Raw genomic sequence first — 15,860 nt, 5'->3', positions numbered from 1 at the left:
ACCAACCCTTCTTAACTTTTAACATCTGGCTTCCAGTAATCAGTCTGTCAAGGAATCTGGGATCCAGAGTTAGAGGACAAAAAGTCCACTTTTTTCAGGAGCGTTCGGATATTTTGCCATATTTTGATGGAATAGCGAAGAACCTAAAAGTAGTGTTTTTGAAAGTAAATTTTATTGTGGGATTTGGTAATTGCTACCGTAATATGGTGTGCCTCCTGCACTTTCCCCTGAATTTCAAGATCTTTAACTCTTAAGATCTTTTCTAATGTAAAATTAAAATATTTCACTGTGATGCAAAACGGGCCACTCCTAGAAGATGCCCACTCAATTAGACTAAGCCTCCTTAGGGTTTTCGCCTAGGGTGATCATTTAATTTAGTTTGAAAGGAGAAACTCACAGAAAAAATGTTAGTTGAAAGGAGTATCCTCAAGATCTAATAAATAAAAGAATGAGCATTGAGCAGCACTTTTGTAGATCACAAATCACTTTCATTTACATTTGACATTGTGACATCTTTTGAAACAAGTTTGCCAATCTCCTCTTTTAGAGATGAAAAAATGACGTTTTTAGGAATCAACATGCTGAAGATTACCCAAAGCTTTAAAGAAGGACTCAGGATTTCAACTCTGGGCTGTACCAACTTTAAATGCCACCCTCTAACTCTCTACTGCCTCCCGGATGCCTCCAGACACCTTGAAAAGAAGGAAGACAATTTAGTGGAACTAACTAGAGTAAAGGGCTGGAAACAAAAGTGAGCTACAGTCAAACCTGTTTTTCAATTACCTAAGTGAGTTCTGGGAAGCTGCGTGTGTGTGTGTCTGTGAGATATTGAGAGAGAGAGAGAGAGAGAGAGAAGAGAGAGAGACTTTTATAGTTCATTGCTCCACAACTTCCCTCCTGAAATGTTAGGACAATCTCATCTGATCTCCCAGTCGACTGAAAATTAAAAACAAACAGTGATGATGCTGTTTTGTTACTTTGTGCCTTTTTAAGTGAACAGAACCTTTTAAGTGCTGCTTTAGATTAGAAGTGGAGATTGGATCAAGGCGAAAGAGCCACTCTGCTGAATGGATAGTATTGTTAAAGCGCAGACTGAATTATAGAAAAGAAACGCACAGCAGCCTTTTCTACAATAATGTTTAATTACGAAGTGAAGGCGAGTTCTTGCACTCTTACAATCCTAGGAAAAACTGATTTGTCGTAGCAGCTCTGGGAAGCATGCAAGCTGGAAGGAATCCTTTTATTTGAGGGCTAAAACTTTCTAGTGCCAAATCCCTCACTATTATTATTATTATTTTTAAATAAGGACTTGACATCTCCTCTCGAATGTCTGAGCTGGGAAGAGGGGTGACGGTAAGAAAGTAGGCTGAGTTCGTCCTTATTCATATTCAATAACCAAGTCTGTACCCTTGAGGCAAGCGGGGAGAGAGGAGGGAGAGGAGCTGCTGACATTGAAGATGAATCCAAACAGGAGTTGCCCGGCGGTGTCCACCACGCCGCCTCTGCCTGCCTGCCTGGCCTTCTGGGATTTGTAGTTCCCGCCGGAGCCGCTGCCCCGACGAGCCGGGAAAGCCCCGCCCGGCCGAACTACAATCCCAGGCGCCGCGAGCGGCGGCCCCGCCCGCCCCCGAGTGTGAACCCCCGCGCCGGGTGGCCGCGCCGGCGGCGGGCTGAGCTGGGCACTGCGCGGGGCGCGCGCTCCGGGACCCAGGCCCCGCCGCTTCCCCTTCGTCCCGGGCTCGTGGTCACTTTGAAGCCGTGGGAGGACGGGAGGCCGGAGCCATGCAGTCGGAGTCGGGGATCGTGCCGGATTTCGAAGTCGGGGAGGAGTTTCACGAAGAGCCCAAAACCTATTACGAACTCAAAAGTCAGCCCCTGAAGAGCAGGTGAGTGGTGACAGCTGGAGCGATGGGAGCCCGGCGGCGGCGGGGCCTCGGCACCTGCCTCGCTGGGGTGCGGGGACACGGTCGCGCGGGCTCCGGGACAAGGACCCCGTGCCCTTGCGAGCGTCCACGCAGTTGGGGGTCTGGGCCCACGCGGCGCGCCTGTGGGGGGCTCCGCCACGCGCACATCGGGGGCGCCGCGGACAGCCCACGGCGGCCAGCCGGCCAGGGCACCCTCGACTGGGGATACCTGCGGCTGAGATCGGGTGGGGGCTGGGGCGCGACCCGGCGGAGGAGCGTGGGGCCTGGCGGCTGGCCGGCTGGAAAGGAGGAAAACAGTTTCAAGAGAACCCCTTTCCTGGAGATCCCAGCGGGCTGTGGACTCGGAGGGAGAACTTGGGGGGGGGGGATCGAGGCGCGAAGTTGGAGGGAAGTAATTAGCTCGTTTGCTGTCCCCTCGTATGATCGGCCCCTCCGGGAAGAGCTGACCGCCTCCAGGTGCGGTTTCCCCGAGCCCCGCCTCTCACCTGCCTGGCAGCCGCTGGGGGCGCGGGACGGGCGGGGGCAGCGGTGGGTGTGTCTTCGCGTCCAGGTTAAACTCTGGGCCAGAGAGACCTATTGAAATCGGGCCGTCCCTGGACAGGAAAGCGCCTTGGAACTGGAGGGAATTGGAGTGCCCCCCGCGTGGCAGTGACACGTATTTAATTAGCTAGGTACTTAAAAAACGTTTTAGGAGAGGAGTGAAGACATTGCTGCTCTGGCGCCCTATACACCTCTGATGCCCATTTACTGTTCTAGCTCCTATCTTCCTTTCTCTCACTCCTGTGGCCACTCCGAACATTTTCAATGTTTACTAAGAGGAAGATGGTCATTTGGAGCTTTGAGAGAAGAGATGGTTGTTTCTCAGTTGTGGGTAAGAGAAGGTAACCTAACTGGAAGGTTCAGAGTGCTCCTATTTCCATCTCAAACCTCCCTGCCGGCCCCTCACTGGGGTAGGACCTGAGGGAAATGGTCCAGGTAGCAGGGGAGGGGAGGTCCAGGAATCAGGGTGAACGAAGAAGGGGAATAATTGAATCTAGATGAGGGGGTGTCTAGTCTTTGCCTCTGCGTGCGGGGGCTGGTACTTGGCTCTAGTGGAAAGTGGAGCCCAGGTATGTTTGTTTCAGGGCCTTGTCAACACTCTTGAGTGCTAGGTGGGGAAGAGAGTCTGAACAGCATACTCATTGACCCGGTTGCTGAAGCAGCCTTTTTGCAGATGCTAATGGAGATTGGAAGGAAACTTCTGCAGTTAGACGCATACAACCAGCCTGTAGTTGGTGATTTCTCTTCACAATGTCTGTCTTGTGTGTGAGCATAGATTGTGTGTGTTGGGGGTTGGGAGTTTTGAGTAATATTGTGCAAAGGGTATTGTTGATCATGCTCATTGGGGCTTTATGTGCACTCAGCTGAAGGGACCAGTGTTTACTGAGCAGTCTCTGCTTTTGCTTCTATAAGCAAATGCTTAGATTGCCAGAATGAGGGGCAAAGGAAGAGAGAGAGAGGGAGAGAGAGAAAGAGAGAGAGAGAGTGTGTTGTCCTGAAAAAAAATGAATTAACTGGACTGTTAGGACCATTTTTTATGGTAGCTGATAGATAACATTAAATGAGTTTGAGAGAGAGATGAAAATACCACCTGGAATAACCCAAATGTTATTTGGGTTATGAATCTCATGTTGAAGGATTTGCCCTCTTCTTTTTCAGAGTTGGCAATAAATTACTTGCAAGGGTGAATGAACGTGCTTGGTAGCTAGCTGGCATGTGTCAGGCAAAGTGTGGTATGGGATAAGTAATGACTTTACATGCTGAAGCTAGAAACAGGTATGGAACAGAACCTGTGTAGAGAGAAAGGCTAATTTAAAAAAGTTGTCAAACTGGGCCCTAGCCAGTTGGCTCAGTGGTAGAGCGTTGGCCCGGTGTGGAAGTCCTGGGTTGGATTCCTGGTCAGGGCACACAGGAGAAGCGCCATCTGCTTCTCCACCCCTCCTCTTCTCCTTCATCTCTGTCTTTCTCTCCCCCTCCTGCAGCCAAGGCTCCATTGGAGCAAAGTTGGCCCGGGCATTGAGGATGGCTCCATGGCCTTTGCCTCAGGCGCTAGGATGGCTCTGGCCACAATCGAGCAATGCCCCAGATGGGCAGAGCATCGTCCCTGGTGGGCATGCTGGGTGGATCTTGGTAGGGTGGATGCGGGAGTCTGTCTGACTGCCTCCCCACTTCTAACTTCGGAAAAATATATACAAAAGAAATAAAATAAAATATAAGTTGTCAAGTTGTGAACAGACGCATGCTCTTTGCAATAAAGCAATTAAATAAAATCTGTGAATAAATATATGGGATTGGCAAAATTTCCCCAAATTTTTCATGGTTGTCTAATGTATTATCATCAACATCATGAGGGGTCACACATCATTCAGGGGCCACACATCCTAATGACTTGTTGTCTTAAGTCTTAGATGGGATACCTTCCTTCTTATGAGTCTTCAGGAAATGAAAATTGAAAGGTGTTAAGTCTGCTGTTGCTATTTATCTATCAGTTTTATTCTCAAGAGTATCTGTTGGAGGTGAAGATAAATCTAGAATCTTTCTACTTCTCATCAGCTCTTCTGCTATCATTTTGGTCCAAGCCACCGTCAGCCCTCGCCTGAGTTATTGCAGTAGTCTCTTAACTGGTCCCCTGCCTTTCATCTTTACCTGCTCCTGTGGGTTTTCAACACAGCAGCCATGATGTTCCTGTTCAAACTGATTCCCACCCTAGGGGCAGTTTTGCCTCCCAGTCGTTTGGCAATGTCTAGATACATTTTGGTCATTACAACAGAAGGGAATCGCTACTGACCTGAGCATTGAAGGGTTTTTAGCAGCATGTCATGCCTCTGCCTGCTGGAGGCCGGTTGAACCCCTCCTCCAGTTGTGACAACCAGAAATGTCTTCAGACATTGCCGAGTGTCCGTGAGGAACAGAGTCACCCTGTTTTGGAACTACTGGCCTAGAACAGTGTCCAGCACAAGGAGTGTTTGGTTTTTGTTTTTGCATTCAACATTGCATTCCTTTTAAAATAGACACCACTGGCGTCTCTCACAAGAGCCCTTTATATACTCTCCATTTGTGCTAAGCTCAGATAGGAAAGTGTTTCATGAAGAAGGCCACGTTTCTTTCCTAACCCGGACCTCCTGCCTTTAGGAATGTGAAGCTGCTGGATTTAGATGATGAGAACCACATTTTGGTCCTACTTACTGGCAAAGCTGTGTTGCAGGAAGACCCATGCTATGAGAAAAGGTCCCAATGAATTATTTGCAGTTTGGTGACCCCAACAGGTTTTTTAAACCTTTGTGTGCCATGGGAATGTGCTCTGAATGGTAATGGTAGAGGAAAAGCGCCGAATGTCATGGGTGAACCCGGAATTCACATGTTAGCGCACTCAGGTCAGGCTATTGCATAAGCTAAGCTCCTAACTGCCAAGAAACTCTCTGTAGGTCTTTGGGACCTGAATAAATCATTTTAAAATATGTTAGCATCTTCAGGTTCATGTTTCTTTTGTTTTATTTACTCAATTCTGTGGGCTTTGTATTGTTAATGCCCTTTTCCTGGACAGACTTCAAAATTGGCTGAATCTAATGTCAGTTATTTTCTCTTCCCCAAATTTTAGATAACTTCCTGCAAATGAGAAATTGGAATTAAAGTGAGTTTTTACTGTATAATGCAGGTCAGAATATAGTGGTGGTTCTTAAATTCTGATTCATAGAAAGGCGTATGAAATTTTCACAGGATTATGGTGAAATGAGCAAGAAAAAGACTTATGTCACCTGTAGAGTCATGTGCACATATTCTGGTATAAAGCTGTTGCCATTTCATAGATTTATTCTGAGATATTCCCTCCTATCTTCCTTTTTATTAAAATAATTTTTCACTGATTTGAGAAAGGAAAGGAGAGAGGGGAAGAGAGATAGAGAGAGAAGCATCAACTCTTTCCATTTAGTCTTGCGCTCATTGATTGCTTCTCATACACGCCCTGACCGGGGGTCAGACCTGCTACCTCTGTGTGCCAGGATGATGCTCTATCCACTGAGCAACCTGGCCAGAGCCTTGTTCTCCAATCAATATGCCCATTATGAAGTGATAATCCATTCTTGGAAAAACAAAACTATTTTTTTAGTGGTATGAAAATTTTCTTTCTTTTTTTTTTTTGGTCTGTCCAATCTGTAGGGAGACACTAGCATGGACATTAATAGCATTGTCTGTCCCTAACTAGCTGAGTGACCTATGGCAGGGTGGATGGCCTCTGACTTCAGTTTCCTCATCTGGAAAATCGGGACCTGCCTTCTTGATCTTAGGAACATTAACTGTGACGTTGACTAGAACAGTATTAGCATGGAGCCTGGTATATTGTAAGTGCTCAGTGAAAGTTGGCAGATGTGGTTCTTGTGATTTTGTTACTTAGTGGTGAGTCCTGAAATTCTGGAAGGTGTTTTGTATTTGTTGGCTTTGGCTTTGTTCTCTTAAACCAGCATTGTTACAATAAAATGATTCCAATTTTAGTAAATTCTTCTTTGCTTTCATTCTAATGAGGTGTTCAGACAAATCTTTTGTATTTTATATTTTTGTTTCAATACTTGATTTCTTTAAGCTGGTTTAAGAAAAGCTGTTGCGGCATCAGCACATATATAAAAATTCATATTCATTGGGTATCTGTTGAATCCTGATACGTGCACAGTAACACCAATAATGCTAGCTAACATTTACTAAGCATGTATCAGCCACAGTTCTAAGTGTTTTTATGTGTATTAACTTAATCTTGCAATAACTGCATGAGGCAATAATAGTAAATAAAAACTAATGACATCTTAATTATAATTTAAAAAACAGATAACCCTTTTATAGTGCTTAACTATATACCAGGTATGCTGAATATGTTGCTTGTATTAACACAATTAATCCTCACTTAAACCTTGGGCGTATGTATTTTTATCACTCTCATTTTACAAAAAAGACAACTGAGGCATAGGCAGTAGGTAGACCTGCTTCAGTTGGAGGGTGTCTGGCTCTTGTGCACAAGTCTATACTGTGTGTCAAGGGCTCTATGTATGACTGTGAGAAGGGGTGTCATGCCATCATTCTCCAAGTTTCACCTCACGAGGTGAGGGGAGAGGACATATGGATCCTGCTCAACATACAAGACAGAGTGTCATCAACATGGGGAGGGGGGCGTCAGCACTGGGACTTGAACAGAGGAACGGAAACTGGGGAGCAGTTTTGTGAATAGATATTTAAGCTTGGCTTTAAGGCCAAGCAATGCTAAAATATATTTCTCTACAACATTAAATAAAATGTTAGATGCCTTGGAGGGCATTCCTTAAAATAGACTGTTAGGGTGTTTGGTTGCTTTTTAAACTTCCAACCAGAGTCCCAGATCTTCTTCCTCGTGTTCAGCGGCCACCTGGTGCTGGCAAAGACTGGATGCATGCAGACAGATTCAGAGGGAGCTGGGCTGGAGCACTGTGCCCTCAGCTTCGCCGCTTAACTGCTGTATCTGTGTCCAGGACACTGAACCTCTTGGGGTCTCAGTTTTTCCACCTATAAAATTGGACCAATAGAGCCTCTTAGAGTTGTGGAAGTTTTCAGGTGGAAATAAATGTGTAAAAGTGCTTCTCAGAGTGCCTAGCACCTAGAATTATCACCTAGAGGTGATAATTCCTTCATGCTGGCGTTGTCATGATTGCAGTTTCCCCTCTGCATAGCAATCTCGGAGCATATCTGAAGCAAAATAGACAAAATTGAAGAGGCTTACCTGGCAGATGTTCAAATCTTATTATGCAGATTACTTGCCTAGTATGATTTGATGGAAGACTTGATTAAAGTGGGGTTCTAAATGTTGGTTTTGTGAGTGATTGGAGCTTTCCTTTTCCTGAGTACTGCTATTTATAGAATTGATTTAAGTGTATGTGTGTGAGTATGTTTAATTCCCTTTGAGTTCTGCAGTGCAGTGTGCACAGGCTGATGTTTATATCTGCTCCAGTTGTGCAAGAAGTGGAAAATATCCTTTTTTTAGAATAGGTCACATGTGCTTACTGTCAGTGTAAAAAAATGTATCTTGGGACATATCAAAGTTACTAAATTTCTCCCTCCAACTGCTTTGTTTCAGAACTGGCAGTATTAGGATAAATAAAAGGAAAAAAATCCTTGGTTAAATTTTTTTGTGTGTGTTGTTTTTCAAGGATAGTAAGCAAGAGTATCATGTGTGTGTCTGTGTGTATGTGTGTGTGTGTATCTGTGTGTGTGTGTGTGTCTGTGTGTGGGTGTGTGTCTGTGTCTGTGTGTATCTGTGTGTGTGTGTGTGTCTGTGTGTGTGTGTGTGTCTGTGTGTGGGTGTGTGTCTGTGTGTGTGTGTATGGTTTAAGTATAAAATATACTTTGCTGTTAGGTTTGATTCATTGAAGCAAATTATAAAAATATGTTTGACTTAACTCCAAGTATAAATTATTTGGAGAAAATAATCCGGAAGATGGGCCCTGGCTGGTTGGCTCAGCGGCTGAGCATCAGCCTGGCATGTGGAAGTCCCGGGTTCAATTCCCGGCCAGGGCACACAGGAGAAACGCCCATCTGCTTCTCCACCCTTCCCCCTCTCCTTTCTCTCTATCCCTCTTTTCCCCTCCCACAGCAAAGGCTCCATGGGAGCAGAGTTGGCCAGGACACTGAGGATGCCTCCATGGTCTCCGCCTCAGGTGCTAGAATGGCTCCGGTTGCAGTGGAACAACTCCCCAGATGGACAGAGCATCGCCCCATAGTGGGCATGCCGGGTGGCTCCCAGTCGGGTGCATGTGGGAGTCTGTCTCTGCCTCTCCTCTTCTCACTTCCAAGAAAAAAAATTTCAGAAGATAGATTAAAGATAGTAAAAGTAGTCACCTTAAGCTTTTGGTACTGTAAAGACAAGTTTGCTGTTTGTAAGATGTTTTTTGTGAATCCAGTGAACAGTGTGAGCTCTCAGTCAAGGAATGACACTGTTGAGAAGTTGGCCTCTGGGGTCTCTGAGGACAATCCAAGACCTGCTTGTCTGTTCCTGAGGGTTTGGGGAGGAGGACCAGGCTCCTTGTTTCTCCAGTGTGGTTCTGAAACATGGCTTCCTGATTTCTGCGCTACACCTTTCCCTCTGGTGGCCTTCCATGCGTGCTTTGAGGAACAAAGAAGACACCTTTGGAGTGTTCACATGAGACTGCTGTCTTGAAATTAGAATGGTGGGCGCTTCTCTTCTCGAGTGCTAGGTGTGTGCCGAGTGTGTTATAGATGGCAGCTCGTTGGCAGGTGTTGAACCAGGGCAGCTGACGGGTGCAGTGCTTTGGAGAGTGGTAAGAGAAAGACCCTTAGGGAAGGAAATGGAATCTCAAAATGGCACTTCTAAAACAGCACTCCACGCATTTCAGCAGAGGCAGTACAGCTTTGGGGTCAGCAGGACCTGTTTGTTTCTCTTCTTGCCTTCCCTTTCCCCAGCTCTCTCTCCTTACAATACTTTGTTAAGTGCCTTTAGCTGTCCGGCTCTGAGCTGGCCACCAAAGGTGGACCTAGACAAGTTGTATCTTGGAAGTGGGGATGCAGTTAATAATTAAACAGCTAGATGGGCAAGATAATTTTTGGTGCTATGAAAATTAAATAGAATGTTATTAATATGTGTGACTGGGAAAGAAGGGGGCTTTATTAGATTGGGTCATTAGGAATGAGCTCATGAAGGAAGTGATTTTGAGGCAAGACCTGAACCTCTAAAATAAATGTGCAAATCCTGGCACTACCACTCACTGCTGTATGACTTTGGACAAGTTACCTAACCTCTCTGAACTCAGTTCCCTGTTTTGTAAAATGGGGCAGTAGTTCCCTTGCAAGGCTGCTATGAAGATAAAAGGTAATGCATGGAAAACAACACACCTTATAGGTGCTCAGGAAGACACATAAGACTGGCTTAAGGTAACACTATTCAGTCCGTGGTTGGGGATCCTCAGATGCAGAGGATTGACTTTAGTCATCACGGGTATTTTTGACTGCATGAGGTGGGGGAGGAAGGTCAGCATACATCGTCAACTGTATGAGTAGTCCAGAAAGAAGTACAGATGTTAATCTTCCTATAAGTGATTATAACTTGGTCTTAAGTGTTTTCTTGATGTTGAGTAGCCAGAGATTTATGCTTGCCTGGATTAAAACTACAGATGGGCCTGCCAGGTGTTGGCGCAGTGGATAGAGCGTTGGACTGGGATGCGGAGGACTCAGGTTTGAGACCCTGAGGTCACCGGCTTGAGCGTGGGCTCATCTGGCTTGAGCAAGGCTCACCAGCTTGGATCCAAGGTTGCTGGCTTGAGCGTAAGGTCGCTGGCTTGAGCAAGGAGTCAATTGGTCTGCTGTAGCCCCCTGGTCAAAGCACATATGAGAAAGCAATCAATGAACAACCAAGGTGCCACACCGAAGAATTGATGCTTCTCATCTCTCTCCCTTCCTGTCTGTCTGTCCCTCTCCCTGTATCTTTCTCCGTCTGTCACAAAAAAAAAAATGTAGAGATGGGTCTTGCTATTTTTGTTATCCTTTCTCTAGGATCATCCTACTTGAGTTGTCACCTGGTTCTTCTCACTATTGGTGCATTGAGATTACTCATATCTGACCATGCTTCCCTTATGTTTTAGCCTAGGAATGGTTTTTGGGTGGACTCTGAATCACTTTTTAGTATAAAGAAGAGGTCTAAGTAACCTGGGATTATAAAGTAAAGCCTGAGATTGATTAAAAAAATATACATGCACACCACAAATGAATAACTCATGAGAACTCTTGACTCCCAGTGCTGTGTTCTGGACCCTACATGATGGTTCCTGTGTATGGTGATGTGAAAATGTCCATGTTGGTGCAGAAGTGATAAAGAAACAGCCTCTCCTCCCCACACACCACATCAAGCTCTCATCAGCGTTGAGAGCCACAGGCAGTGGTGTGTTTTCAGTACAACCATTTACAAAAAAATTCTTCAAAGCATTTGAGTTTCAGTAGCTGCGCTCTTTAAATCAAGTGGTAACTTTCTAAAGAAAAACTATTGGGTCGTATGGGAGCTGATATTTAAAATTCAAATCTGGTGAGTTACTTACAGGTCTGGGGAAGGCACTGATAGAATCCTGTTTTAGAAGAAAATTGTGGGTTATTGAGCAATTTTTGAGGAAGGCATCTGTGGCCTTTGCCCTCCTACTCCACCCCTTCCCCAAAGTGGGATAACTTGCTGAATCACTCACAGACATTCCCCTGTTTTCCCTGAGAGCAAGGGCAGATGGGAAAGGCATGCTGGCAGAGCATGTGCAGCCCCTGTTGTGGAACAGTTTCCTTCTGGGAAGTTTAACTGACCTCCATGGGAAGGCAGAGAAGATTCAGTAGCCTGATGGCAGAGGTTATATATGGAATTACAGAATGGCAGAGAGGAATGCTATCTTGTCTTTGGTACCGTTACTGTAATATGTTCCCATATACTAACTCGTTCTGAAAAGTGTGTTTTTCAAAACATACTTTTTATTTTTATAACTGAAAATTTGGAACTTGATGGAAGGAAAAGCACATAGAAATCCTAAAGATGATTTTCCTGTTTAACTTGAAACCTAACAGTCCTAAAGAAGAGGGGACCTCTGTGAGATGTAGCCACGCTGGCCCTCTTGCATGGGTATGTCCCAGACAGCTGGAGAGAGTACTCTATAGCCACGCTGGCCCTCTTGCATGGGTATGTCCCAGACAGCTGGAGAGAGTAGTCTATAGCCACGCTGGCCCTCTTGCATGGGTATGTCCCAGACAGCTGGAGAGAGTAGTCTATAGCCACGCTGGCCCTCTTGCATGGGTATGTCCCAGACAGCTGGAGAGAGTACTCTATAGCCACGCTGGCCCTCTTGCATGGGTATGTCCCAGACAGCTGGAGAGAGTACTCTATAGCCACGCTGGCCCTCTTGCATGGGTATGTCCCAGACAGCTGGAGAGAGTAGTCTATAGCCACGCTGGCCCTCTTGCATGGGTATGTCCCAGACAGCTGGAGAGAGTACTCTATAGCCACGCTGGCCCTCTTGCATGGGTATGTCCCAGACAGCTGGAGAGAGTACTCTATAGCCACGCTGGCCCTCTTGCATGGGTATGTCCCAGACAGCTGGAGAGAGTAGTCTATAGCCACGCTGGCCCTCTTGCATGGGTATGTCCCAGACAGCTGGAGAGAGTACTCTATAGCCACGCTGGCCCTCTTGCATGGGTATGTCCCAGACAGCTGGAGAGAGTAGTCTATAACTGAGTCATGAAGAGACAGATACTGTAACAACCCCTTCTTTATCAAAAGAACTAGCAATATTTTTGGGTTTTTTTTTTTTAGCATTTGAAGCTTTTCAGCAAAAGGTAGAAAGTTAGCTTTATTCTGTTGTATGACTGGACCTATATAACAGCACCATTTAAATTTAGAACATTGGCATCTCAGCAAATGAAATCCTTTGCAATGAATTTATAATACTTTTAGCAGAGAATGAGAATGAATAAACATTAACTGAGTATTGGTCAGTTAGGGTCACTTACTGTTAAGAGAAGAGGATGGCAGTAACTATGCATTCTTGAAAAATTCTATTTATTTTTAAAGAAGGAGTTTACAGTAGCTTATGTAAAATAGTCCCTGAAAATATAAACAACTGGCATGATCCCTGGTTACATTCCAAATAAAAGTTTGTCCACTTGTTGCGAGGAAGTGTGCTTGGAGAGTAGCCTGTGAGAGATGGGCACTGTCTAGAGCAGGGGTCGGGAACCTATGTTTCAGGAGCCAGATGTGGCTCTTTTGATGGCTGCATCTGGCTTGCAGACAAATCTTTAATAAAAAAAAAATAATAACGTTAAAAATATAAAACATTCTCATGTATTACAATCCATTCATTTCCTACCACTCATGTTCATGGTTGTGGGTGGCTGGAGCCAATCACAGCTGTCCTCCGGGACAACACCAAATTTTTATTGGATAATGCGTAACGTACATGGGTCGTTGTATGGCTTTCATGGAATTACATTTTAAAATATGTGGCATTCATGGCTCTCTCAGCCAAAAAGTTTCCCGACCCCTGGTCTAGTGGTATATTGGTGTGCAGATTTTTTTGGAACCACCACACCTTGCATCATTTTAGCATGGCTATTTGTCCACTGGTCTTTAGATGGATAATAATATTTTAACTAGAAAAATGCTAGTGTGTAAATGCTAAATGATGGGATTGTGGAATGCAATTGAAATGATACTGATTATATATGGAAGCTTTAAATCTTTGTTGATGCAGAAATAACAAAAGGGTTTGATGTTATTTACTTGGTCATAATATTATAGTCACTAAAATTTGGCCTTGGCCAGTTGGCTCAGTGGAAAGAGAGTCGGCCCAGCATGAAGACATCTCAGATTTGATCCTGGTCAGGGCACACATGAGAAGCGACCATCTGCTTCTTTCTGCCTCCCTCATCTCCCCCTTCTTTCTCTCTTTCCCTCCCATAGCCAGTGGCTTGACTGGTTCCAGCATCAACCTGAGGAGCTGGTGATAGCTTGGTTGATTTAGACATCGGCCCTGGATAGGGCTTGCTGGGTGGATCCTAGTAGGGTTGCATGCCGGAGTCTATCTCCTCTCCTCGCACTTAAAAAAACAATTATGCTGGTTCAAAACCCTGGGCTTTCCTGGTCAAGGCACATACAGGAAGCAAATATGAGTTGATGCTTCCCATTCTTCCCCCCTTTCTCTCTCTCTCTCTCTCTCTCTCTTTCTCTCTCCTCTCTCTGACATGAATAAATAAAATATAAAAAACTATTTTAGAAAAAGAAAGAGAGGGCCTAAATCAATGACATCAATGATAGTACATGTCATACTTTCCAAAAAAAAATTGCTAAAAAAAAATAAATTAACAGCAGAGGGCTGAATGGAAGGATAATAAATTGGGGTTTACTTTTGGAGTCAGTTACCCTGTGTATCACTGTGCTGGCCTTAGAGTTTCCTCTTTCGCACTCTTGGGTTCAATGCCTGACATCTTTTAACCAGTGCTCACTGGTAGCCACTTTGATCTCCTTACATATTTCTTCTAGTGGACACTTTTATTTTGCCTGCACATCGTTCCAAATTCTTGTACCAGCCCCTTCCCATGTTCTTCAGTTTCCTGCCTTCTGGAGTGGGGAATCTGACACAGGCCCAGCCACAGTTCCTTATTCCAGGGGCTAGTTTCAGGAAGGTGCATGCCAATTAATGAAAACGAGTCTCGGGATTTTGCCTAGGTGCTAAGAGGAACAGATTATCCCTTTATTTCTATTGACCTTTAACTTGGGAATCTTGAGAATGAGCTGCCACCCTACTTTGGAGACAGAGAAAAGCTAAGTTCTTACATGAGGTTAATGTTAGTTTCTGTAACGAAGTGGCATGCAGTAGTCATGTGTGTAATAAGTAGTTCCTGGTTGGTAGGCAGCTTTGCCCCATTCACCAAAAGCAGAATGCAGGGTCCTGCCATCTTCTTATCCTGCCACCTTCCAGAACCCTGGAGCCCTTTGTGCCCAGTGATGGAAAGGAAAAGACAAGTAGGAGGGGTAAACTAAGGTCCAGAAATGAGGGGCATCACTTTTGCACAAATTCTATTGGCAAGGACCAGTCTCATGTCTACATCTGGATGCAGGGGTGGGACCTAGGAAATTGAGACTTCAGCTGGGCAGCAACACCTTGACCCTGAAAAGAGAACACATTTTTGGTGGATAGCAAGGCATAATTGTCATGGTCCTAGTAATAGTGTTTTCCCCTTTTGGTCAATCATGCCTATCCTTAGACCTATATCTTACCAATAAATTCCTTTTCTGAATACACATAGTTATTTGGGTTTTCTGTCACTTGAATAGGGACTCCATGCAATGCCTCCTATTCCAAGTTTATTGATTAATGTCACCACCCTGTTTCCCAACAGCAAATCCACCACCCTCACCACCACCTTAAGTATATTGCTTTTCAGAATGTGGCTCTCAGACCAGGAGCATCAGCATTATTCAGAAATTTGTTGGAAATGTAGTCTCAGACCCTACTGAAGATGTACTGGAATCAGAAACTGTTAGAGGTGGGTCCCAGCAGTCTTATTTTAACAAGCCCCCAGAAGACACTGATGCACACTTAAGTTTGAGAACCAACACCGTAATGCTTTTACTATAAATCCTGTGTTCCATATTGAATTATCCTTGTATTACTATTCTAGAATGAAAAATTACCTGTATTAGAATACACTTATTAAAAAATGACGTGTTACTTGTTATGGTCAGGTCAGAGATAATTGACAAGAATTCCTTACTGATTAAAAAAGAAAGAAAAAAAAAAGAAAAATCCTCTAGAGAGTGAGCCATCAGACCAACATTGGTGAAACCAGGGAGGTTTCTTGGTTGTCCAGATGTAGTCTCTGAGTGACTTGGAGTTGACCTAGCCCTAAGCTGTCTGGCCCAAGTCTCTTAAGAGGTTTGCAGCTTAATCTAGATTCAAAACCTGTGAAACTCAAAACATACCATAGTCACTTGACTAATGATTTGGTTGAGAAACAGGGTGATGGTGGTTTTGAACCTACCCACATGACCAAATTTGTTTTTCACAAAACGTCTGCGGAATAAAACTTGAAATACGACAGTCAGCCTATTTTCCTGTCTTAATGAATTCCAGGCAGTTTGTAGAGTGTGGGAGCTTCCAAAACAGAGGGGCGGAACGGCTGAGCAACCAGCATCTGTTTTGTCACACGGAGGGGAGAGCTGACAGAGCAGTTGTGCCCTCCTAAGTCTCCCGAGGCCTCTCCCTTCTCCCATGGAGAGGGCAGGGCAGGTCCCTGTGTGCCAGGCAGGCAGCCTGGAGAAGAGCTCTGGGCTTTCCTCTCTGGGAGACTTGGCTACCTTTACGATCCCAAGTACACAGCATTTTTTGGCTATGGACCTTGTCC

The 15,860-nt window shown here is 44.9% G+C and overlaps 1 protein-coding gene across 2 annotated transcripts in view; it reads left to right on the top strand.

The window, feature by feature from the left end:
- Positions 1–1,634: 1,634 nt before the first annotated feature.
- The window catches only part of MITF (melanocyte inducing transcription factor), a 294,883-nt gene continuing 280,657 nt past the window's right edge, over positions 1,635–15,860 (top strand). For both annotated transcript variants that reach the window (XM_066350619.1, XM_066350618.1), the window contains exon 1: positions 1,635–1,886. In XM_066350619.1, the coding sequence (XP_066206716.1) occupies positions 1,783–1,886 (104 nt within the window). In that variant the 5' untranslated portion in view covers positions 1,635–1,782. The remainder of the gene's footprint in view (positions 1,887–15,860) is intronic.

This window comes from Saccopteryx leptura, chromosome 10 (genome assembly GCF_036850995.1).
Source record: "Saccopteryx leptura isolate mSacLep1 chromosome 10, mSacLep1_pri_phased_curated, whole genome shotgun sequence".
In the NCBI taxonomy this organism is placed as follows: Eukaryota; Metazoa; Chordata; class Mammalia; order Chiroptera; family Emballonuridae; genus Saccopteryx; species Saccopteryx leptura.
This window is presented reverse-complemented; position numbering and strand designations above follow the sequence as displayed.